The 25,642-nt window shown below is 54.1% G+C and overlaps 2 protein-coding genes across 2 annotated transcripts; both read right to left on the bottom strand.

The window, feature by feature from the left end:
* Positions 1 to 8,468: 8,468 nt before the first annotated feature.
* On the bottom strand, positions 8,469 to 12,494 carry LOC141737319 (olfactory receptor 14I1-like). Its single transcript, XM_074571999.1, has 2 exons — positions 12,485 to 12,494; positions 8,469 to 9,424 (listed from the first exon to the last, which is right to left on the bottom strand). The coding sequence occupies exons 1-2, from the start codon at positions 12,492 to 12,494 to the stop codon at positions 8,469 to 8,471; spliced, it is 966 nt and encodes a 321-aa protein (XP_074428100.1).
* Positions 12,495 to 20,716: 8,222 nt separating this feature from the next.
* On the bottom strand, positions 20,717 to 21,802 carry LOC141737374 (olfactory receptor 14J1-like). Its single transcript, XM_074572061.1, has one exon. The coding sequence runs from the start codon at positions 21,800 to 21,802 to the stop codon at positions 21,137 to 21,139; it is 666 nt and encodes a 221-aa protein (XP_074428162.1). The 3' UTR covers positions 20,717 to 21,136.
* Positions 21,803 to 25,642: the final 3,840 nt, after the last annotated feature.

The raw sequence follows: 25,642 nt of genomic DNA, 5'->3' as shown, positions 1-25,642 counted from the left end.
CATTTCCATCATACCAGGGGATCTCCTCAGGGCAGTGCCTGAAGGCTCAGGTCTCTTGCCAAAATGGCTCTCAAGCGCACAGCCAGTAATTTGCATAGGAGAAAAAACATCAGTGAAGAGTGAAAGCGAGCGAGTGTGCAGGGTGGGAGCACACAGCAGTGTCCTTGCACAGCCAGGCTCCTGGGAGGGACAGGAAGGTCCAGCAGAGCAGGGTCTGGTCTGTGCCTTTCTTCACTGGACACCCTGGGGATGCTTCCCCAGGGCAATCGTCACAGACCAGCCAAGAACCACCACCATTTCCAGCACTGGCCGCTCAACCTTGCTCAGAGACGTTGCTTCTCCTTCCACGTAGGGACGCGGAGTGACTGGCTCACAACTCCGTGTTTGCATCGTACAGATGAGGCGTAAGCATGCCCATCGTGCGGGGGTGGTGGGATGAACCTGAGTGAGCACAAATGCCATCAGCTGTTCCTAGAGGTGCCTTGAAGGCCTGTGAGACAGTGTCTGGAGGTCAGTTCACGTAGACAGTGTCCTGGTTTGAGGTAAAACAGAACGGACCTTCTTTTTAGGAACTTTACTTTTCAGTTAAGCCTCTTCTGACTCTCTGAAGTTCATGGCATAATGTTATGACCATAGCCCGCTTCCAGAGTGGTAAGGGCTTGTTTATAATTAATACCGAGGAATGGTGTGCAGAGGGGCTCCTGCTTGTGGCCATTAGGCACGGACTGCGTTTCGGTGTACAAACGAAATCGCTTTATTTTAGGCAACAGCCTCCTTAAATACCTTCTGCTTCAGAGCTAGCAATTTCCCACTGCTACATCCTTATGGTGTGATTACCCAGCACATACCACACATACCACACATGGTGTAAACAAAGACAAACTATTCATCTTCAGCAACGCGGCCGGCCGTCAGCACTCTCTCCTTTTCTTCCTCTTACCATGGCCCAGGTGCCGTGCAGCTAGGGCTTGTTTACTTATCCCGCGGTTCGCTGCCAGTGAGAGCCATGAGAACTCCAGGGCTCGTTCCGGGTGCTGTGTCCGCAGGTTCTTCGTCATCCACACCTGCTCATCCTTATTGCTGTCACAGCCAAGCTCAGCTCACTGTGTTATTGCCCCGTTGGAGGGGGGGAAGCGGAGAAGCGTAGAGGGGCGGCACCTGCGGGGAGGAGGGGACAGGATCCCAAACTGACCAACGGGGTATTCCATCCCACCTGCCCCACGCTCAGTGTAAAAGCTGAGGGATCAAAGGGTCAGGCTCTTTCTTCAATGTCCAGTGTCCCAGGAGGACTCCTCTGGCTGTTGGTCTGCCTTTGTTCCCGACCTGTGCATTCCTGAATCCAGCCCCTGAGTTCAGTCCCCTTCCGTCACTGACTCCAGTCTGGGGCTTTCCCAGTGCCTGCCGGTGACATGATCGTCATCCTGGGAGCTTGACATGGTTTTGTATATATTGTATATATTCCATTATTTTCTTATTAATATTTGTCACGGATGGAGCAATGCACTTCACTCAGAGAGAGAAGCAGCAATGCATTTATTGACATAAACCAGGGATTTAACAGTTTGATGGTAAATGTGACAGCGTTTTAAGATAACACTTGGTTATTTACTGCACAGAGGACAGAGCTGTCAGGAAGACCCTCCCGTTGAGTCACGAGGTTCAGAGAGGACCCCCTTGCTTTCTAAACTCCTTCTCAGAGAGGAGTCCAGGGGCGGCTGGATCCAGTCTTAGTCCCAGACTCCTCAATGGTTTATGCCTAAAGGATTATGAATGCGCAATCAGTCCTTTATATCACTTAGCTAAGATTTCAAAGGTTACATGCTGTCAGTCACTTACCGAGGATCTGTTGTGGCACGGAATCTCTCAATCTCGAGAAGTAAACATAGCCTTGAGCGGGCGTCCCTGCTCAAGGGGAGATCCTGGCGTGCAGCCCACTCAAAGGGGGCTGTTCCCTACTTATGGGGCCAAGATGAATGACCCATACTCATATTTGCATATTGACCACCGTGCCAGTATTGCTCAAGTTAGCCCTTGGCTATGGTGTTGTTGTCTGTCTCACCAAAACCACGTCCAACCCGGTGCAGCCATCATGACTACATGCACCCATTGTGACCACCACTTGGGCAGGGTTACAGGAGATAAAGGTCAGGTTTGTGCCTGGGGAGGGGAGCTCACCGTCACAATATTATTATTAGCTTTTCTTATTATTAGAGTATTATGTTGGTTTGGTTTCTCTTCAACTCATAAGTCTCTCTCTCTCATTTTCTCTCCTCTCCTCTGAAGGGAGATGGTCTCCCTCCTCTGAAAGGGAGAGAGGTAAAAGGGAACATCTGTCATTTGGTTTAGTGGCCAGTCCAGCCCAAACCATGACACTGGGGAAGACGGCAGAGTTACTAAAGGCTGCCTTTGTTTCAGTCTTTACTGCTAAGGCTGGCCCTAAGGAATCGCAGACCCTGGAGGTAAGAGAGAGAGCCTGGACAAAGGAAGACTTTCCCTTGGTAGAGGAGGATCGCGTTAGAGATCATTTTGGCAAACTCAATATGCACAAATCCATGGACCCTAATGGGATGCACCCAAGAGTGCTGAAGGGAACTGGCAGATGTTATTGCGAAGCCGCTCTCCATCACCTTTGAAAGGTCCTGGAGAGCAGGAGAGGCGCCTGAGGACTGGAGGAAAGCCAATGTCATGCCAGTCTTCAAAAAGGGCAAGAAACAAGGCCCGGGAAAGTACAGGCCAGTCAGTCCCTGCTCCATGCCTAGGGATGTGAGGGAACAGCTCATTCTGGATGTCATCTCTAAGCACGTAGAGGAACGGAAGGTTATGGGGAGTGGTGAACATGGATTCATATGAGGGACGACTAGTCATTTCTCCTAAACAAAGCAGCCTGAAGAGACTTTTCATGTCTCAAACACTCGCAGTACCAGGCCTTCTGTCATGGAACCGATAAGGCCAACACCTGCTTATCTCTTGTGCGACTCATGAGAAAGAAAACTGGCGCCTGGACGACCAGTTTTAAAGAAACACAACAGCCCTGTTTTCTCTCCCGTGAAGGATGAGCTGTTTCTCCACAAAAGACACTATGCCTGGTGTTGACCTTTGCCTCATTATGCGTGAAATGATTATTAAAGTTCACACCACTGCATATGCTAATGAAGATTATCGAGATCATGCTAAACGTATATGACTGTAGCTCTCATCTCCCACCCAAATCATGCTGCGCGTCACCTGGCGGGCGGGGGCAGGGAACCTGAGACAAAACGGCCCCTAGGAGTGGGCGAACATAAAAGGGGGAAGAATTTCCCTGGAGAAAAGAAGAGTTTTGGCTGGTCAGACTTTTCCCTGAAGAGACCCTCAAGACACTTCTGCGACCCGCGCTGACTGGAGTAACGCTGGAGCCAGGACCGGTGATCTCTTTATCTCTCTCTCTCGATCTCTCCTTCTCTACTCCGTTGCTTCTTTCTTTATCTTTCTTTTTAGTTTCTTATTCCTTTCAGAGAAGTAACACAAGGCATACCGTACTGCTTGCCATAAGTTGTTACATACCTAAGCAACTGTTGTGGACCTAGTTAAGACCTGGTTACTGACCTAATAAATGTTTGTATAGGGACCTTGAGATTTGTCTCACCTCAGTCCGCGCTGCTGAGGATTTGTGAATCTGAGTCCCTCACACACCCCTCTCTCTTCTGAGTGGGAAGTGACAACCAAACAACCGCTGTCAGCATCAAGGTACTGGAGCAGCTCTTTAGTGTCATGAAATGCCTGTGGGCAGGGGGAAGGAAGCATTCCCAGGGACACTGCAGAGGGCAGAGAAGGGCTCTAGGCTATAGGTCAAGTGTCCTAAATCACCACCAATTTCACTGGTGCCACGTGCTCTGCATCCCCTGCTGCCCTCCTTGGAAGGACGCCTGGCAGAAGGTGTCCCTCAGCAGGTGTCAGACCACCAGGTCTCACTGTGAAGAACATGCACGTTCTCTCTCTACCCCTGCCAGGAGAGCCCTGGAGGTAAGAGCCCATCTGAAATGCGGGCACTCGGTCTGAATTGTACCTGTCTCCCACGGGAGAGCTGAGGGGCCTTCCTCAGAAAAGGGCTAGAGAGAGCACAAGACCAGCTGCGTTAGTCAGGCACTAAGAGACAAAAACTTGCCCAGCAGACCCCCTCGTTCTGGGTCAAATGCTGCGTCAATGGAGAAAAGCCTCTGTGCAGCCGGGCAGCAGTGCGGCAGGCTCGGCAGGGCCCCGGCAGTGGCACGGTTCCCAAACCTCAGGCCATGTCTGATGAGCATCTGGAGATACCAAAGAAAGAGGCGCTGGCTTGTGTGCCAAGACGTGCACTGAAACCCAAATAAAGATCAGTTAACCGCTGGAAAAGCTCACCCTAATTCGCCCTGCTTATTAATGATCAAAGCCACGAGTTGCAGGGTGTTCTAAGGGCAACGGTTAGAGAACTGCAACCCGAGGTGGTGCTCCCAACTGCACCATGAATTGTCTGCTCAAGGTGCATCTGGATCTACGGGCTTGGAGTTGGACAAGAAATTAAAACCTTTTCCGCATTCTACCTGCCCGCACGTCAGCGCGCTCTCTGCCCTCCTCAGGCTCTGGTGCTCGTGGCTCCAGCTGCTTCTGCGCTTGCTGCAGAAGCACGTGCTCTTCTGTGGACTTCTCTGTGCCTTGGAGTCTGAGGACACTGATGTGGTATCCTCTGGGCAGGCGGGAGGAAAACAAATCCCTCCCAGATGACTTTCCATAGGTCAGTGGTACTCTTTCTCCCCAAAGGTACATGAAGACGCCTGCCTTTAGTCCCCCCGCCCAGTACTCCAGCAGCAGCTCAGCTGGCCCATCGTGCCACGGCCAAGGAGATGGCTGTGCCATGGAAGTGCTCAGCAAGGGGAAGAGCAAGGCCTTCCGAGGGTGGGGAGCGATGTCCCTGAGCAGGGCAGTGCTGCTCCGCTCAGAGCCCATCTCTCCCCGGCGCTGCCCGGGCCAGCACAGCCAGACACTGGTGGCCGTGGCCGGGGTGGCTGTGGGAGCCACAATGGCCTCTTGTGAGGCGCAGGGGGCACGCCCAGGGCGGGGGCCACAGCGGGCTCCGGGGCACAAGGAGTCGCTCCCACTCTAAGGGCTTTCCCACACTGCTGGCAAACAAAGGGAACTCCATCCCAGCTAAGGCTCCTGGACAAGGCAGAGAGCTGCTGGCGGGAGCCACCTCGGAGCCAAGAGAGACACTCGGTGCCCGACCCTGCCAGCTGAGCAAAGGCCTTCCGAAAGGCAGCCCTTCGGCACCTCGGCTCTACTGCCACCACCCCTCGGCACGGGATGATGTTCAGTCCTTCCGTCTGGTCCTGCGTACTGGGTCCGGGGCTCAGGCCAGACTTGGCGAGACTCTCCGGGATGAGGACAAGTGGGTAACAGCCTGGATTTCCTGCTCCCAACAGGCTGTGGGCAGGCAACCCTCAGCAGCACGGTGCTGACAGCCGTGCTGAAGGAAGACACAACGTCGGTGAGCCGAGGCCGCAGGTGAGCCCACCAGTGTCACCCAGACGGTCCCACCAAACCTGTTGGACTCCCCCAGGCCCCAGCGCCTCCGGTGCCACCATCCATTTCTCTGCTTGGCCTGGGTCCCCAACCTCCTGTCCCAGGGCACAATGTCACACCCCAGGCCCAGCCTCCTCTAAGGCACCTACCCAGAATGGTCTGTTGCTCTAGGAGGCATGTCCGTGCCCAGCAGCTGCCAGGACTCCTGCCAGGCAGCTACCACACTCTGTTGGCCTCCTCTGCAGCAACCTGAAGGCCCAGGAGCAGCCCCAGGCTCTTCCAAGGCAGCTATCCGAGGAATCGTGGCCATGGTCAAGGCAGGTCCACGTATTCTAGCACCCCATGACTACTCCCAGGCAGCTCCCAAAGACTTTTGGCCTCCTCTGGAGACAACTGAAGTCCCGGGTGTCACCCCCAGACTCCTCCAAAGAAGCTCCTTGAGGAATGCTGTCGATGTCGGAGGCAGGTCCATGGCCGCTAGCTCCGCGGGACTCCTCCCCTGCATCGCTTCGTTCATCTTCCTCCCCTGCCCAGCGGCTGCTGGAAGCAGGGCTGTGACGCACGGCTGCGGGCTCTGCCCGCCGTTCCTGTCATAGCTGCAGCAAGGGCAGGTGGGGGATCCCGCGATCCAGGTATCCACGGAGGTGCAGCCACCAGCCGGAATGACCCAAACCCCCCAGCGACCTGCAGCTGGGTCACCCTGGAGAAACACTCGTGACAGCTCCCCGTGACACAAAGTGCCAGGGACCCTTTCCACCTCCCCTGCGGGAGAGCGGCCTCTTGGCTGCGCTGGGGTGCTCGTGCCCTGGGGGAGGAGGTTTGTGACCCAGCCCAGGCAGAGGAATCCCTCTGTCTTCGGGACACAAGGAGCTCAGGAAAGAGACGAAGAAAAACAGAAGAGAGATGCTGCTAAAGGGTGTTGACTTTAGAAGTTGTTCACAGCGGTCCTTCCCCCGAACAGGGGAGAAGGGTTTTACAGTTTGCCATGGCTCTGAGATCAGCCCAACGTGGTGCTGGAAGCAGGGCCATCTGTGGGACCTTCCTTCAGGACCTTGACCCTCCCAGGGACCTTTTGCATGGTGCTATGGAAAGGAACCTGATTTCTTGGGCAAGAGAGGGCAGGCAAGGGTCCTGCAGCCCCGTGGCCCCAAAGGGCAGCCCCTGGCAGAGAAGCAGCGCCGTGGCCGAGCGTGGCGGTGACTGGTGGAGGCGGGTTGGTGCACGTCCACTAGATGCGGGAGACCCAGGGTTCTGCTCGGGGATGGATCACCGGCCATCACCTTCACTCCTTTCCCCAAAAGTGTTCCCGAGCTGCAGGGGTCGGGGCCAGTCTCTACCGTGGGGGTAGAAGCTTTCCGGATGGACAAAGGGCTGAAGCAGCTGGGGCACTGCGGGGGGCGAGGGGTTTTTCACTGCCAAGCTGAAAAACCCTTCCAACCTGCACCCTGAGACCCTGCAACTTGCAGGTTTCAAAGCCAGGTGGTTGCAGGGTTGGGAGGGAACCTGCCCTGGGAGTCTTTTCCCATTCAAACTGAAACGTTTTGAATGCCGCCTCTGGATTTTTCTTCCTCCTTGTCAGGAATTGGATGCAGCTCCCCCAAAAGACAGCACTGGGATGGACAGTCTTGCTCAGAAGTGATACGGGAGCAGAGCAGATCCAGTCCTTGCAGGCAAGGACAGGGCAACGGCAGCACATGGGACATAGAGGGTGGCATGTGTCACTGGAGATGATGGGTCCTGGCAGGGCAGCGGCACCTGGAGGAAGAGCACAGCCCCCCCTGCCAGCACCGAGCGAGGGGGCACAGCCTCACGTTCCCACTCCCAGGCAGACAGAGCTAAGAAACAGCTCCAGCTGGAGCTGGCAGGACAAAAAGCCAAATGAAAATCTATCCGTGGGCTCGGAACCACAAAAGCCAGGAGAAATGGGTGCTCCCAGAGCAGCACTGGAAGGAGAGGGGGCTGTACGCCTGCAGGGCCCATGGTACCTGTGGCCTCTGCAGGGCCCCTGCGCTGCTGTTGGAGTTACAGGTTATAAATCCTCGAGTACGGGGGGTGATGGGGAAGAGAGGTGGGAAACAGCCTCCTGTCCTCCCTCCCATCCTGATGCACCTTTACGGGGACCAGGAACTGAGCCAGGCATGGTGTCACCTTTCCTTGTGCAGCAAACCAGCATGAGGAGGTGCCTCCTCCTGCTCCCCAGGACAGCACAACATTCCTTGGCCCTGAGGGTCCTCCGGCAGCTCCCACACCTCTCCAGCCTCCCTTTCCCACGCCTACGGGATCCACACTGACTTTCTGGGCATTGCAGAGTCCTTGTTTGTGCATACCTCAGTTTAATGTTTTGCTTGTGGGGGACTTCACCTCTGTGGATGTTTCATCTCCTGTGTCTTCATTCACTCCCAGCTCAGGGCACGTGGTGAGTCCCCATCCTCTCCTCACACGTCCCAATTCATTTCCATAGAGTCTGCTGTATGCCATAAGTCCTGACACATGTGAAGCAGCCTGAGGAGGTAATCGGGAGCTCATGCACCATCTCCACTACCACTGGAGACAAGAAGAGAGCCTTTCAAACCAGAACATTTGGTCCACGGAACCCAATAGTACAGTGAGCTTAACCCCAAACACAGGGAGAACACAGGGAGAAGAGACTCTTTGAAAGACCAGTTTGTTGGACATTTTATTGGCAGCACCTTTGGAGGAAGCACCTAGCATCCAGGCACTGCACCTGGGAGATGCCTTTTTCTTGAAGAGCTGCTATTAGACAGGTCACCTTTGACACAGTGTTGTGCAAGGCTCAGACACAACTGGAACAAACCTCAAGACAAGTGGTACAAGCCCAGAAAATTATACAGAAGCAGGATGACTGCAAGAGAAAAAAGCAGGCTTATTGCCTAAGAGAAAGTCTAGAAAACATGCGGAGAAGGGGAGACAATTTATTAATGGTGAAACAACGTCCATTGAGCCAGTTTCCATAGGGCATCCTTGAGCTCCTGGTTCCTCATGCTGTAGATGAGGGGGTTCACTACTGGAGGCACCAATGAGTACAGGACTGCCACCACCAGGTCTAGAGCTGGGGAGGAGATGGAGGGGGGCTTCAGGTAGGCAAACACGGCAGTGCTGAGAAACAGGGAGATGACAGACAGATGAGGAAGGCACGTGGAAAAGGCTTTGCGTCGTCCCTGCTCAGAGGGGATCCTCAGCACGGCCCTGAAGATCTGCACATAGGACAGCACGATGAAAATAAAACATCCAAAGCCTAAACAGACACTAACCACAAGAAGCCCAGCTTTCCTGAAGTAGTAGTTTGAACAGGAGAGCTTGAGGATCTGGGGGATTTCACAGAAGAACTGGTCCAGGGCATTGCCCTGGCAGAGGGGCAGGGAAAATGTATTGGCCGTGTGCAGGAGAGCATAGAGAAACCCACTGCCCCAGGCAGCTGCTGCCATGGGGACACAAGCTCTGCTGCCCAGGAGGGTCCCGTAGTGCAGGGGTTTGCAGATGGCAACATAGCGGTCATAGGCCATGACAGTGAGAAGAAAATACTCAGCTGACATGAAAAAGAAAAAGAATAAGAGCTGGGCCAAACATCCTGCATAGGAGATGTCCCTGGTGCCCCACAGGGAATTGGCCATGGATTTGGGGACAGTGGTGGAGATGGAGCCCAGGTCAAGGAGGGAGAGGCTGAGGAGGAAGAAGTACATGGGGGTGTGGAGGTGGTGGTCACAGGCGATGGTGGTGATGATGAGGCCATTGCTGAGGAGGGCAGCCAGGTAGATGCCCAGGAAGAGCCCGAAGTGCAAGAGCTGCAGCTCCCGTGTGTCTGCGAATGCCAGGAGGAGGAACTGGGTGATGGAGCTGTTGTTGGACATTTTTGTCCTCTGGACATGGGGACCTGTTCAAGAAGGAGACCAAAGTCTATTCAGTTTCTCAGAAAAACTTCTGAAAGTTCCTCTCCCCTTTCAAGTAGACCTTTGGCAGGTCCCTTTCATGAGCTGTGGTTGGTGCTGGCTGAGGGTGCCGCTGGGAGCAGGGGGCTCTGCAGGATTCAGTCCTGCCTACAGCAATTGGTCGATAGGAAGACGGGGTGATCTTAGCCTACATCCACTTTTGATATCAAAGAGCTTTCCAGCATTGGCACTCCTAATTCACCCGACGGCAGAGCAAAGTTGAGGGGAATTTGCTTTGTGGACTTTGTTCCAGTTGTCACACAAGAGCTGAGGAGTTTTGGAGCATTCCTGCTGCACTCCAAGTGAAATCCTGTGGGTGCTGGCAGGCAAAGGGACTGTCCCTCAGTGAAGAGTGTGGAGAGCTGACCTGTCCCTCAGCCCTGCTCCCAGCTGCCCTGGGCAGGCACCTTTTTGAGCTGGAGGACAGTAACACCCAGGTGTTCCCCCCAGAAGACCAGGACACTGCTGAGAGCAGAGGAATCTCATCTCTCCCCTCCCAGCCAGGGACACAGAGGCCTCATTGCAGCTGCCGACCTACAGCCGTCCCGTGGCATCTCCTTGGCCTTAGCGCTGTGGTGTCTTCTCTGTCGGGTACTTAGAAAACACAGAGATGCCATGGGAGAGTTGTGACCTTCTGGAGGGCAGCCTGCAGCTCAGCAGGGCCCCCTCAGGGAAAGAGCCCAATGTCTTTAAGATGGGGTGTCCTAAAAGGTCTTTTCCAGTCAGGCACACTCTGGTGCCTGGCTCCAAAGTCCGCGAGGGGATTTGGCTGCTTTTCCTCCATGGAAACATCTGCATGGCAGGACCCAAGTGCTTGTGTCTCAGCTGAAGCTGAATCCCCATCTCCCTCTGTGTTGGTTGAGCTGTTGGGAAGGAAAGTGATGGCCGAGTGTTTGTGACGCTGAGAGTGGGGGGCTGCACTGTGTGGGAGAGGAGACCTGGGAGCTGCTGCAGGAAAGGTGCTTGCACTGCAGCGGATGGCAGGGGGGTGCCCGAATCCCCCCTCCCCTCCCCCCTCCCCTCACGTTTCTGGGATCTCCTCCCTCTCCCTCTCTGACAAGGTTTCTGCTGCCTGGAGCTGTCTCTGCTGGGAACCACTTCTCTGTGCCCAGGTCTCCTCCTTTGCAGTGCTCACAGAAAGAGAACTCCATCCCACCTGCGATGTGCTCAGCTCTGCCCTGCAAACACCTCCTGGCAGCAGGGAACTGCTCCAGGGCATCTCTGCCTGCACAGGGGCAAAGGGGCGGCTCAGAGAACTCAAAGGGAGTGGGCGACCCCGTGCCTTCGCAAGAGTGGGAAAATAAAGTCCCATCTCCCACTGTCCACCCAGCCAAACAAGGTGACTCGTCTCAAAGCACAGACTCCTTCCCTTTCAGGTAATCCCCACTTTGACCAGCCTCTTGAAAAGTTTCCTTGGAAATGCCCTGGCAGTGATCCCCCGGGGTGCAGGGACCGTCTGCGGAAGGACAGCCCTGGGCTCCTCTGGCTGCACACCCAGGTTGGTACCCCTGCAGTCATCCCAAAGACAAGGAAACCACCGTGCCCCGACCTGCTGAAGTGCAGCAGGGAAGCCCTGCTCCAGAGCACGTCCTCCTCCTCTTCTTGGGAATCTGTGAGAATCCTCCTGCCAGGTCCTGCAGGCTGCGGGATGAACCAGGTCTAGGATGTCCTCCAAAGAACACCAAACTCAGTACCCTGCAGCCAGAGACTTACCATATAGAGGGCTGTGAAGATTCCTCCCGCAGTGAGAGCTCAGCTATCCCCCCGCTCCTAGAGTGCCTTTAACACCTCTGCCTTGCTCCTCTCCCCTTGGCACCTGCAGGCAGTGCCCTCAGCCCTGCTGCGCTTTGGGCAGAGCTGTCTCTCTGCAGTGCTGTGGAAGGAGTGCTGCCCCCTTGCCATGAGCTCCCTCTGTCCCAGGAGCCCAGCCCAGCTCAGCAGCAGAGGACCAGCCCAAGGCAGCCCTTTCTCTGCCCACTTTGCCCTCCCTTCAGGTGTCCCTGGGGCTTCGGGAGAACCTGCTGGGAAACAGGCTGAAGTCAGCACTGAGGTTCCCTTCCTCAGCTGGGCAGAGACGCTTCTTTCCAGCTGTGTCATTTCTATTACCAGAGACAGAGTTAGGCATGAGAATAGCCTTTCCTTGTCTCACCATTAGACAGGACACCCAGACAGCTCTTTACCCCTGGTGGGTGCAGTGATGCAGCTGAATCATTTGAGGCATCTCATCCTGGGTTTGAAGTCCTGGGCTAGAGGAGGACTCCCTCTTGTTCCTTCCACAAACCCACAGGAGGTGGGATTCTTCTTGCCTCAGTTCAGGTGTGCACAAATACAGGCAGCTGTATGGGAGCTCCTTGTCTCAGCTCTCAGGCTACTTCATGGAGATTGAGGGTGTTGTTCAGGTGGAAACACCTGGTGACATTGGAGGTGACACCAGAGCTTGTCCAAGACATTTGCAGGTGACTGCAAGCTCTAATGCAGCAATGCTGAGAGACAAGGCAGCATCAGGGGGCACCATCCTGGAGCCTTGTGAGGAATTCCTTTGGCAGATGGAAATGACAGCAGGTGTTTACGTTTAAGACAACTAAAACCTTTCCTTTTCCTTATAGCTACAGCAGCCTACAGAGGTCATCAGCTGAGCAAATGGACCTAAGTCCCTCTCTTTCTCTTCTCCATCAGCTGTAGTTCCTAGCTCTCCACTGACTGTAATGGCAGCTGTTTCAGGGACATCCCTACATGGCTTAACCCAATTCAGGAAGCTTCTCAATGGCCAAACACAGGCCTGTGGTGCTAAGTGAGATGCCAGCGCTCTCCAGCACAGGCTGGCAGGGACCGCACAGGACCTATGGGAAAGCCATTGGTGTTCAGAGCAGATGCGTGAGGGACACCTCAGAGGGCACTGCAGGCCGATTTGGTTCCTTTGTGCAAGCCTATGTGGCATCTCAGGCACGTTCAGTTTCCGTGGATCAGCGACTGAAACCCACCACTGCAGTGAGGCACGGTCTCACCCATCTCCATTCCGCTGATGCAGAGAAGGTCATGAACAGGAAGCCTATCACACTGGGGTCTCAAATGATTTGGCTGCTCCCAGACTCTCCCAGTTCTTCTTTCAACAATCCTTTCCTGAGGCCCTTGATGAGGGACATTTTGAGCAGCACCTTGTCATCCTGGAGATCAGCTTCACCTCCAGCACAGGTCTTCAGCAACACTACAGACAACAAAGCCTGCTTCTTCCAGGGCTACAGAGCCCAGCCTGGCTTTTCTGGTGTTGTAGGGAGCAGCGTTTTCTCGTTTAGTGCCTTCACATTGCCGCCTGCCGTCGCATCCAGTATGTCTCTGGTCTCGAGCACAGCATTAGCAGGTGTGGGGTCTTGGGCACTTGGTACTGGGTTTGCCTGGGACAAGTCCAAGCTTGGCCCCAGTGCTCCAGCTCAGGTGCTGCAGACCAAATGTGCACCAGTGCCCTCAGCCTGGGGCACAGACCGGAGGAGCTGGAGTCCCGTGTGCCATCCTAGAGTTTGTACGTTGGTGGAATAAGTGGCAAGGGGTGGTGGGACAGCTCACAGTGGTGCTGCCATGGTGCATAGGGGCTTTTCAGGAGAGACGGGCCAGGAAGATGAGGAGGGAGATGCCCTCCATGTGCAGGAGCTTGTTGCCTGTATGGAGCTCCTCTACGGGATGCGCAGCAGGTTGCGTGAGCCCTTGTGAGTGAGGGTCAGAGGAGAGGCCTGTTAGTGTGACACCCTCGTGGGAGACAAAGCACCTGCAATCAGGGTAAGGAAGTGGAGAAAGGTTTGCTTAAGCGAGCCATGGAAGTCCTCAGATCCATGACCCCAAGTGCTATTGGAGACTTTAATGACACTCACTGGCAGGTGAGCATGGCAGGATGCATACTGTCCAGCTGGTGTTGGGGTCTCTTTGGACAACTTCTTTGCACAGGCACAGACCAACAAAGGTGATGCTCACTCCAATCCAGTCCTTGCAAAAGAGGAAGTGCTGATCAGGGATGCAAAAACCAGTATCAGCTTTGGCTGTAGGGACCATGAAATACCGGGAGAAGATTTTAGCCTCTTCAGGGGACTTTCAGTGGTAGGCCCATGGGCAGCAGTATTCAAAGGCAGCAGAGCTCGGTACAGTTGGTCTTTCAGAGAAGCATCTTCCAAGCATAAGAACTGTCGACATCCATAAGCTGGAAAACAACCAGACATTTCAGGAGAGCAGCTTGGCTAAGGAAGGAATGTGGATACAAGGACTGATGCAGGAATTTAGAAATAGGGATGGCTTTAGAGGAGCCAAAGCTTCCCTAGTGTTGGCCCGTGCAAGAGCTTCGAGGACATCAAGAGGATCTCTTAGTACTTCCAGACCAATGCAAGAAAAAAACCAAAGATTATGTGTGACCACTGGAGAATTTAGTAAGAACAGGTGTAGAGAAATATGAGATACTGTATCCCCCTTGCCTTAGTCTTCCCCAGCAAGGTCTCTCAGCCCTTTGCTCCTCAAGGCAGGAGTCTGGAAGAAAATAACCAGCAGTGAGTGTGGATCAATTCAGGTGTCACTTGAGCAAACATAGTCCTTACCAGCCTATGGGGCTGGAGGGGCAGGCTCCCAAGGACCTGAGCGAGCAGGACGGTGTCACTGTGAGTGCCTTCTCCATCATCTTTGAAAGGTCACGGAGTCTGAGGGAACTCCCTGATTACTGTAAGAACCCAAACATTGCATGCACCTTGCAAAAAGGCCCAAAGGATGAGCAGGGTAACAGAAGGCTGTGCCCCCCTGTGACACCCCTTTCTGGGTGTCTGAAAGAGAAGGTGATTTACCCTGGATTTACGCAAGGTAGCTTCTTCCTGGCCATCCTTTTTACGTTTTCTGAAGAAAGGAGAGGATTTCTGGGCAAGGAAGAGCAATGATTGTCTTCTACCTGGAAGTCAGCAAGGCTTTCAGCATCATCCCCCACAATGTTCAATGTCAGCACACTATGGTCTGCATGGATGGATAAATAGATGGGTAAAAACCAGCTGGACAGGAGGGCTGTCGTGGTTTGGGGCAGATTGGCCAATGGTGAGATGACAGATGCTCTCCCCCACCTCTCACTCCAAGGAGACACAGAAAAGAGATAAAAGATTTATGTGTTTAGAAAAAAATGGTTACTGTAATAAAAATAATAGTTCATTAAAGTAGTTATATTAATGAAATATTAATAATTAAATATAAAGGAAATAATGAAATAGATACAATGCACACAAAACCGTTTCAAGCTCCCAGCGAGATGTCGATGGCAGGCACTGGGGAAGTCAAGGACTGGACTCAGCACCAGATAAGAACTGGATATCGGATATAGATTCAGGAACGCACAGATCAGGATCAAAGGCAGACAAACAGGGTCCTCCTCAGGGATCAGTCACTGAACAAAGAGAGCCATTGAAGAAAAGAGCCGACCTTTTGATCCCTCAGCTTTTACACTGAGCATGGGAGATGGGATGGAATACTCAGGAGATGGGATGGAACCATGGTAATGCTGGCCTCCTTTGTGGTATCTCTGCAATAAAAGGGAGTTTCCTCAGTGCCATGGGTGAAAATAGGCCTTTTCTTCCCAAACTGGAGTGCAGAACACACTCAGGGAACTGAAGGCTGAAAGGCCTTGATGATGTGCTTGGGTGCCGAATGGACTTGGGGGATGGATGGGGGCATCCCTCATGTCTCATCATGATGAGAAGTCATGACATGAGATGTCAAAACTGGCTCATAAGTCATGACTGACTCACCCCAGAATTCCCTCTCGATTGCCGGTACATCAACATTCAGGGACGGAGCACCAGCCACGTCCCTTGCCTTTGGGGATTCACAAAGTCCAAGCCTGATGGTGAAGTCGTCACTCACAGGAGCGATGGGTGGCCCCATTGAGGCCATCGCTGCCATTCAGGAACAGCAGGGAAAGCTCTGGATGACGAAGGATGCCAGGACATGCTCCAGAAAGAGAAGATCAGTGCTAATCCTGACACCTGAGTGCAAAGAAATAGCTGCACCTCAACAAAATAAATTACAAAAAATCCCAAACTAAACCCAGAGAACAGCATCCGCCACCAGCACCGTTTCAGTGGTAGTTCCAAGCGCTGCAGAGCTGCAGCTGACGGCCCTGCTGTCCCTGTCGCAGGAATCCAACTGACAGCAGTTACCAAGGCCCTTTGGGAAGACTGCACTGGGTGTCACCTTCTCTGAAGAGGACCTGCTGCTTCCCTCTGGCTGCCATTAGCAGCAGAGCCCTCTGGTTCTCCAGCCCACACTTTGCCCCCTTGGACACAGGAGGGACCGGCTTTCAGCCGCTGCCTTAACAGCTGCCTTCGCTGTGCTCCTTTTCTGTCTCTCTTCCTACCGCATCCATCAGGATGGGCTTCTTCTCATTCCAGACGGAGCCCAAAGCCTCAGAGTACACTGCCACCCCCTACTTACCCACCCTAGGATATGGTAAAGAAATAACAATTAGCAAATAGGAACTCTACCCATAGTGCGTATCTGGCCAGCCTATAAAGCTGTAACAGCTCATCCTAAAGCTCCGAAGGTATAGACCAGCCATCACTTTGATCCCACATCTACCTCCTGTATGATCTGTCCTGAAGGTCAAATCATCGTTACCTTTGGAAGAGGATGGAAGGTGAGGAGAAGTGGGCAGTAAACGATGAATGGTTGGGAAAAAGCAGCCAAGGAAGTGGCAAAGGAAGCAGCCAAGTTGTCCCAAGGCCAGCTCAGCCCAAGGAGCTTTGGCTGGTGTGCTCTTGAGGATGACAAGCCCTGGCCAGGTGAGCTCACAAGCAGTGGGTGGGTGCCACATCACTGCCCCTTTGTGACAGGGGCCACCCCCAGACGCACGGGGACACACTGTGGCCCCTCAGCAACCACAGCCGGGGCACCTCCTGCAGCCACCAGCCGGCAGCTGTTGGGCTGCCCCAGGCACTGCTGGCCAAGGGCTGCTCGTCTGCCCACAGAGCTCCCACCTCTGCCTGGAGCCGCACCAGCCCCAGGAATAAAAACCTGCCCAGGGCTGTCAGCGAGCCCCTTCACAGCTTTGGCTGGCACAGTCGGGGGGCTGAGGGCTTTATTTTCCACTCTTCCCAGATACAGGACTGCGTCTGTGAGACTCCTGCAGCAAAGCACCTGGTGCCTGACAGGTTCAGAACTTCTTGACTTCAAGGGTGGCAGAGCACGGCGACAGGCTGCCCAGAGAGGTGCTGTAGCCTCTGTATCTGGAGATATTCAAACCCCACCTGGACGCATTCCTGTGCAACCTGCTCTAGCTCAACATGCTCTGGCAGGGGAGGTGGACTAGATGATTTCCAGAGGTCCCTTACAACCCCTATCATTCCCCGATTCTGTGATTTTATCTACCCCACAGGATCCAGCCACAGGCTGACTGAAGGAGTGCTACAAAAGCACCACCTTGAGCAACTGCACTGGGTGCACCTTGGGTGGCTGCCAGGCCCCCACCCAGCTGCTCTCCCACCCTCCAGATCCAATAGCCATTTGTGGGTGGCTTTTTATCATCTGGTTTAACCCCACGACCTGCCTGGAGGGCAATGAGTGTTGCCTCTGCCCCAAGAAGGCAGCTGGTTGCTATCCCTGCCCTCCTTGAGCTCGCCAGTTGGGCCCCTGCACCGCCTGCGTCCTCCAGTTTTCCCCACTCTTGCTCGGGGCAGTGAGTTCCTCCTGCTCAGCTCAGGACAGGGAGTTTTCCTCCTGCTCCACTTGGGGAGGCTTTCTTCTTTATATCCTTCCCTTGGGGCATCCAGTGTGGCCTCAGCCTTGCTTGGGTGGCTTCTTTTCATCGTGTCCCCCTCAGGACAGCTGGTTTTTCCCCGCTCTTGCCTGGGGAGGCTCCATTTGCCCCTGCCCTACACCAGGTGCTGGATTTACTCCTGCCCCGCTCAAGGTGGCTCTTTGTGCCTCTGCTGAAATCGGGGTGACTTGCATTCCTCCTGCCCCATTTGGAGCATTTAGTTTTTTCCCTCTCCAGCTCAGGGCATCTCCTTCTGCCCCTGCCCCCGCCCCACTCGCAGGGGCCATTAATGTCCCAGCCACAGCAGGACCACTGGGGCTCCAGCGCCATTTGCCTGGGACCAGCCCCTGGTCAAGTGCTGCCCTGAACTGTCACATCACAACCACGCTTTTGCTTCCCAGCCTCCTCTAGCACCGCTCCTCCAGCTGGCATCTGACATTGAAAAAAGAGCCTGAGCCCTGTGATCCCTCAGCTTTTATACTGAGCAAGATGCCGGTGGGATGGAGTACTCTGTTAGTCAGCTTTGGGTCACCTCTCCTGTCCACTCCTCCCCAAAGGTGCCATCCCTCTGCGCTTCTCCCTTCCGACCCTCCGTGCCCTGCCATGTTTAACCCACCACAGTCATCCTTCCCAACTCTCCTGCTACCAACAGTGCTAACAGGGTGGGATTCCTCAAGGGCTCCCCCAGCTTGGCATCATCTACAAAGGAGGTGAAAGTGCATTGTCTGCCATCATACGGAGAGATAATAATGTTCCATAGTAGTTGTCAAGGGCTGGTCTTTGATGGATGCCACTAGTAAGTGGGTTCCAGAAGGACTTTGTACCACAGATGATGTCCCTCTGTCATTACTCAGACAGCTTTCCACCAACCACATCGTCCACTTCTTCAGCCCGGCTGTCAACAACCTGGCTATAAGGAGACTACAGAAGACCATGTCAAAGGCCTTGCTAAAGTCCGGGTACACAACATCCCCTTCTTTTCCCTCCCACATGTCTTCTGCCATCCTTTTCTTGTCCTTCAAACGCCTGCAGATGGCTGCAGGAGGACTTGTCATATCCCCTGCCCTGGTGAGGCTGGCCAGTCTGTCATTGTCCCAATCCTCCTTCCTGCTTTTTTGAAAACTGGTTTCATTTCTGCTTTTTCCAAGGCTCTCAGATGGCTCTGGCCTTTCCAAGGTGTTGGAGAGAGGTCTCACAATGGCATTGACCAGCCTTCTCCATCTCCATGACACCAAAAGCCTTCTCACTATGACACGCTGCCAGAGGAGTGCCCAGGACACAATACTCGCTGTCCAGATCCTTGGGGGCCACTTCAGAAGAAAACCAGAAGTGATTTCTTCCTACAAGCCCACGACTGCAACGGGATCTCTCTGCAGCCGACAGCTTTCCTAAGCTGTTTCTGTCAGTTCCTCCCAACCCCCATCCTTCCTTCTCCTCAGGCTGTAGATGAGAGGATCGAGCAGGGGTGAGGTGCGTGTTGAAACAGGGCTTTGTTAAACTCTCTCAGGAGGGCTGTTCTGGGCATCCCACTGACAGTGGTGGGGGTGCCGCAGAAAGGAGTGGCTCCAGGGAGGGCAGAGGAGCCGGTGGAGAAGGCCTTCTGCCTGCCCATGCTGGGCAGGAGAGCTGCCCCCAAGTGCAGGCAGGGGAAGAATGGGTCTAAAAAGCAGGTTATGAAAACAAAGTCCATGATGAATGTAATGGTTTCACGTCAGGAAGGTTTCAGCATTGGTGTAAACCCACAGAATCACAGAATCATAAACAGGGTTGGGTTTTAAGGGACCTTTAAAGGTCATCTAGTCCAACCCCCTGCAGGGAGCAGGGACATCTCCAATGAGACAGGTTGCTCAGGGCCCTGTCCAACCTAACTTTGAATGTCTCCAGAGACTGGGTACATGCAACCTCTCTGGGTGACCTGTTCCAGTATTTCACCCCCACAAAGAAGTGTTCCAGGACATCTGGACCAGATCTGGTCCAGACGTCTGTCCAGGACAACTGGGACAAGAAGGAAATGATTGCTGTAGATGACAGAAATCCCCCCAGCCAAGGTGCAGCCTTCTTCTGGAGACAACCCTTCCAGTTCCCAAGCCTTGCAGAGAGCAGGGGGTGGCATACAGCCCAGTCGTCATCGTAGGATGGGGCCACCAGCAGGAAACACTCCGTACATGCCAAAGGTGCAGGAAAGAGCAGTAACCATTGCTGTGAGCAGAGATTGTGCTGTCCACATTCAGGGGACAGTCAGAGTGGTGGAGCTGGAGCAGGTTTCACCGTTTTCCAGAGGCAGCCCCATGATGAGGAGGGTGTTCCCAACCACAGTCATGGGGCAGGTCAAGAGGAAGAGAGGAGGAAAAGATATTTTCTGAAGGTTGAGGAAATCTCGTACTGAGGGCATTTCCTTCTCTGTCAGGTGCTTAAAAAAATTGTGAAGGACGTTCAGAGAGGTGAAACATGGAGAGTGTGTGCCTCTCACTGCATTCCTACTCCCTAGACGTGCTCTGTGCTCTGTGAGAGGTGAGAAATGCCATCTTCTAGAGGGCAATACCGCTCACGCCTGCAGAACCCTTTCGGACTGCACAGGGGAGATGCTCCACAGAGGTGCTTCTGTCACACTGTGTAATCAAAGGGACAGGCCATGAAGAGAGGGGAGGGTGAGGTAGCACACAGGCTGTTCCTGGAGACACACCCAGCACTGTCAGGGCGCTGGCAGGGCTGCTCAGAGACACGAGTCCTTCCCTGGCACGGGCAGAGGCCCTGCAGCAGACTCCATGGCCTCCTGTTGCCACTCCCAGAGGCCGGCAGCACCTCAGCCCCGCGCTGTGTCTCCCTGCTCGGCACCTCTCTGAGATGCCCCACGGCGTGAGGAATGGACACAGGGACCTGGGGTCAAGGAAGCCCATCCCAGTGCTGCATTCAGGGGGTTTCCCAGGGGACGTTACTCTCCGATGAAGGGACACTGCCTGTCCCACAGCACTTTCGGGCATTTCTAAGAACAGCTGCTGGTGTTTGTGCTCTCTCGGGTTCATGTCCCCACATGCACACGGTGTGCATGCCGAAATCTCCTCTGAACCATGCAAACAGGGACTTCTGACCTCGTTATTCGGTGTCTCTCCACAGGCAGACAAACATCCTCTCTGGGTTTGCGTAGGCGTCCAGTTCTGCAAATGGTGGTTTCAGGTGTCTGTTCTGTGACGATTGCCCTGGGACAGCTTCCCCGGGGTGTCCAGCAAACAAAGGCACAGACCAGACCCCGCTCTGCTGGTCCTTCAGTTCTGTCCCTGGAGGTGTGGCTGTGCAAGGACACTGTTGTGTGTGCCCTCACCCTGCACACGCACACTCTTTACCTCTTTACTGGGCATCCCTCACCAGGGCACGTTTGAAGGAACGCTCTTGACAGCAACTGTGGAAGAAGACCTGATCCTTCCTGCGCTGCCCTGAGCAGATCCCCTTTCATGGCGGAAACTCTGTTATGCAGACGAGCTTTTTCTCAGAGGTGCCCATTGCTTCTCCTTGCCTGTGATCACAGAGCTGCTACACAGCAGCACCATGACCAAGCTGCCAGAGCACTCAGGCCTTAGATCAACACAGGGGCTCAGAAGGCGAGTGTGGAAGTGAAAATAGAGCAGCCCCGCAAAGAACAAGTGCTGGTGCTCTGCAAGTACTGGGATTCTTTCCCCTCCTCCTCGGCGCTCAGGCTCTACCCCTGCAGCTCCAGAAAAGGCCTGAGAAGAAGGATTTTGGGCATGACTCTGTGAGTCTCAGAAATTTGGATAGATAGGTAGTAAAAAAAAAATCTCAAATAATGACATTTATTTGAGGACAAAAGTATATAATTTAAAAAAAAAAAAAGTAAGAAAAAGCCAAAAACCCTCAACCAAACCTAACACACAGTTACCTAACCCCTAACCAAAGCTACAGAAGACGGGCTTGGCGTATAATGAGTTACATTATGAGTGATTTGCAGGAGACAGTTTATTGCTGCAGAAAATAACCTGGTCATTAATTTCCAGAGGGCATCCTTGAGCTCCTGGTTCCTCATGCTGTAGATGAGGGGGTTCACGGCTGGAGGCACCACGGAGTACAGCACAGCCACCACCACATCCAGGGATGGGGAGGAGATGGAGGGGGGCTTCAGGTAGGCAAACACGGCAGTGCTGACAAACAGGGAGGCCACGGCCAGGTGAGGGAGGCACGTGGAAAAGGCTTTGTGCCGTCCCTGCTCAGAGGGGATCCTCAGCACGGCCCTGAAGATCTGCACATAGGACAGCACGATGAAAACAAAGCACCCGAAGATTAAACAGGCACTGACCACAAGAAGCCCAACTTCCCTGAGGTAGGAGTGTGAGCAGGAGAGCTTGAGGATCTGGGGGATTTCACAGAAGAACTGGTCCAGGGCATTGCCTTGGCAGAGGGGCAGGGAAAATGTATTGGCCGTTTGCAGGAGAGCATGGAGAAACCCACTGCCCCAGGCAGCTGCTGCCATGTGGACACAAGCTCTGCTGCCCAGGAGGGTCCCGTAGTGCAGGGGTTTGCAGATGGCAACGTAGCGGTCATAGGACATGACAGTGAGAAGATAAAACTCTGCTGCAGCACAGAAAAACAAAAAAAATACCTGTGTAACACATCCTTTGTAGGAAATGGCCCTGGTGTCCCACAGGGAATTGTCCATGGATTTGGGGACAGTGGTGGAGATGGAGCCCAGGTCAAGGAGGGCGAGGTTGAGGAGGAAGAAGTACATGGGGGTGTGGAGGCGGTGGTCACAGGCGATGGTGGTGATGATGAGGCCGTTGCCCAGGAGGGCAGCCAGGTAGATGCCCAGGAAGAGCCCGAAGTGCAAGAGCTGCAGCTCCCGTGTGTCTGCGAACGCCAGGAGGAGGAACTGGGTGATGGAGCTGCTGTTGGACATTTGGTGCCTTTTGGTGTGGAGCACTGAACAAGGAGGAAAGGCCAGTGAGAAGTTAGGGGAGACTTTTCTGAGAAAAATCAACACCAGTTCTCATACCTCACACTCTGCACTGCTTTTCCATTTCTATCAGATCTTCATTCAGCTCTGTGGCTGGAGCTCTGGTTGGTTCTGTCCAGGTGTGCCAGGAGGAGCGGGACCTCTGCCCGCCGGATGCCCAGGAGTCAGCCCTGCTCTGCAGCAGCAGATGCGTGGGAATGGGGTGGGCAGTCCTGGTGTCCCAATTTCTCAGATAAACCTCTCCTCATGAAAAAAGGGCTTGTCAGTCTCTGCACTCCCATTGCCATGAAACCACAGTTGCAAGAGTGTTGGAGAGAGGTTCTCATACAGCTCTCTCCCATCTCAGCAGGAGATTCTCTTGGATTTCAGAAACCCTCACCATTTCTGCTGCGTTCAGGGACAGCAAAGGGAGTCCTGCCAGGCGAGGGGATTGTCTGAGGGTTAGTGCAGAGCGAGGGGAGCTGGTCTGTCCCTCTGTCTTGTTCCCAGCTGCCCTCTGCTTGTGCCTTTCTGAGACAGAGGGGAATCACACTCACATGTAGACCTGAAAAGACACCAGGCGCTGCTGAGAGCAGAGAAACCCACTGCCGAGAGCTCAGCGTCTCACCTTTTCTCAAGGTCTCAGCACCCCACTTCTCGCCAAGGACACACATGGCTCGTTTCACAAACCCAGCAGCCTTTCCTTGGTCGTAGCGTCTCTGCACTTCTCCACTGGGCATTCAGGTAACACCAGGACGCTCCAGGACAGACTGGCATCCTGGAGGGCAGCGCAGTGCTTGGAAGGACACCCCAAGGAGACACCCAAGTGTCCTAGTGATGGTATCTCAGAAGGGGAGAGTCAGCTCATTCCCCAGCCACATAGACTACTTTGCCCACAGCCCCACGGGTTAGAGGAGAGCTTGGACACTTCATTCCCATGGAGACACTTGCTCAGGGGAAGGGGTCTGCATTGGAGGGGATCCTACAGAGTTTTCTGAATCCTTCCTCCCACAGCATTTCTGGTTTCTCTTTCCTCTCATTCCCTGATCATAGCTCTGCTGCCGGGAGATTTTCCTCCTGGGAGGTGTTTCCCTGTCCCATGTCTTTTCCCCGTCAGCTCTCACAGACCCCATCCCAACCCCTGTGCGCTCCCCTTGGCCCCACAGAAACCTGCCTGTTTGCCGGGCACTGGCCGGGTTCATGTTCCTGTTTGCAGGTGGAAAAGGGCAGGTCAGAACAACCCCGATGGGTCCAGCAGAGCTGATGCTGGTGCTGCCCATGGGCAGAGGAGTGGCTGAAGGCACTCCAGGAGGTTCCTGGCAGACCTGCTGATCACTCAAAGCTACAGCTCAGGAGTCTCACTGACTTCTTCCAACTTGAGAGCTCCCTATACATGTATCCCTTGTTCTACCTCCCCACCCTCTCACTAGGAAAATAAAAACACAAACGCAGGAAAGCTCCTTATCTGTAACGTAATTCCTGCCTTGAGCTTTCCCTCAAACAATCCCTTGGGAAATGTCCTGGGGGTGAACTGCAGCTGAGAGCAGCCCTGCCCCACGCAGCAGCCCCTTGACAGCAGGACACTCTCCTGCCAGGAGTTGCCTCTTCCCCCCACAGCTTCTCCCCACACTGCTGGTGGGAGCTCCTCAGGTAAACGGAGAGCTGATCCTGACAGGAGATAAGTCCCTGCCACGGCACAAAGCACCCTTGGGTGAAGGGACCCTGCTCTGAAGGACAGCCCTGGGCACCCCTGGCTGCACACCCACCTTCACACTGCAGCCATCCCCGGGTGAAGGCAGCTGATGTGCCCTGTCCCTTTGACAGAGCCACAGGGAAGCCCTGCTCCAAAGCAAGTCCTTTTCCTCTACGCTGGAGAAACTGTGAGAGACCTCCTGATAGATCCCAGAGGCTGTGGGATGTGCCAGCTTTGGGAGATCATTCCAGGAACCGCAGCTGCATTGCCCTGCAGCCAGAGACTTACCCTGTTCAGGGCTGTGAAGATCTTTCTCCAAGTGAGCTCTCCTCTCTCCTCCCACCCCAGACTGCCTTTACACTCTCTGCCTCCCTCCTCTGCCCTCGCTGCCCGCAGGCAGTGCCCTCAGCCCTGCTGCGCTTGGCAGAGGAGCTGCTCCTGGGCAGAGCTGTCTCTCTGCAGCGCTGCCCGCTTGCCATCAGCTCCCTCCATGCCAGGAGCCCAGCCCAGCTCAGCAGCAGAGGACCAGCCCAAGGCAGCCCTTTCTCTGCCCCCTCGGGGCTCCCTCCAGCTGTCCCTGGGGCTCCAGGGGAACCTGCTGGGAAACAGGATGAAGTCACCACTGATGTTCCCTCCCTCAGCTGGGCAGAGACACTTCTTTCCAGAACTTTTACTTCTCCTCTCAAAGTTACATCAAAATATCACCTTTTTTGGTCTTATTATTAGATAACCGCAAGCTCTGCTGGAGCCGTTCATAGAGACAGGGCATCGTCTCAGGGATCCTGAATGAGCCTGGTGGGAAAGCCCTTTGGCCAAGTGAAATGACAGCTGATGCCTAAACAAGGGCCATAAGAATCTTCTCCTCTTTGTGTTCATGGCAGTTTTTAGACGAATTCCTATGTACAACTGCCGTCCTGGGCCATAGGGAGAGCTTGGTCTCTCTCTTTTCCATCAGCTCAATTTACCAGATCTCCAGTGCCTCTAATGGCATCGCAGAGAGTGCAGCTGGGTGTCTGTTCCCTTCACTGGTGCCTTCAGTCAGAGGCATCAGTCATCGGGTGTCATCAGAGAGGCGAGGGCTGTCCCTTCTCCACACAACAGCTGCAGGCATTGCATGGACATGGAGCACGTCACACGGGGATCTTTACTCACTGCCCTGATGATACAATCAACGCAAACACCAATAATTTTCACAGTGTCCCTGGATACATCTTGTCCTCAAGGGCAGCATCCTCCAGATGCAGCAGTGGTCCATATCAAAACTCAACTGAATCTCAAATAGGAATTCCAGGGCACCGAGATGAGCTTTAGGTAATTCAGGAACAGTTAAACAAAGAAAAGGGAATAATGTAGGACCACTGTCAAATTTAGTAGGAGTAGGACTAGATCTGAGATATTCAATGTCCTCTTTGCCTCCGTTACCAGCAGCGAGGTCTCCCAGGCCTTGGTGCTTTGAGGCAGGACTCTGGAGGAGAACAACCAGCAGTGGGTGGGGATCAAGCCAAGGGTTACTGGAGCAAACTACACCCTTACCAGTCCACGGGTCCAGAGGTTTGCATCCAGGGGTGCTGAGAGAGTGATTTTTCACTAGGAAGTGTTGGTCTGTTATGATCCCAGTAAGAAAGGCACTCCCACTTCATAATGTATGTTTTGAAACGCTGTTCATGTGGTCTAGCACTGTACGGAGAGTATCCCAGGGGCAATCCTATGACATTTTAGATGGTGGGAACTCCAGGATGTGTGCATTAAATGGGCCTTTGAACTGA

This window comes from Larus michahellis, unplaced genomic scaffold, assembly GCF_964199755.1.
Source record: "Larus michahellis unplaced genomic scaffold, bLarMic1.1 SCAFFOLD_34, whole genome shotgun sequence".
NCBI classification, from domain to species: Eukaryota; Metazoa; Chordata; class Aves; order Charadriiformes; family Laridae; genus Larus; species Larus michahellis.
This window is presented reverse-complemented; position numbering and strand designations above follow the sequence as displayed.

Bases quoted from the DNA above. Each gene is read 5' to 3' on its own strand.
- LOC141737374 (XM_074572061.1), bottom strand. From the start codon at position 21,802: ATGTCCTATGACCGCTACGTTGCCATCTGCAAACCCCTGCACTACGGG.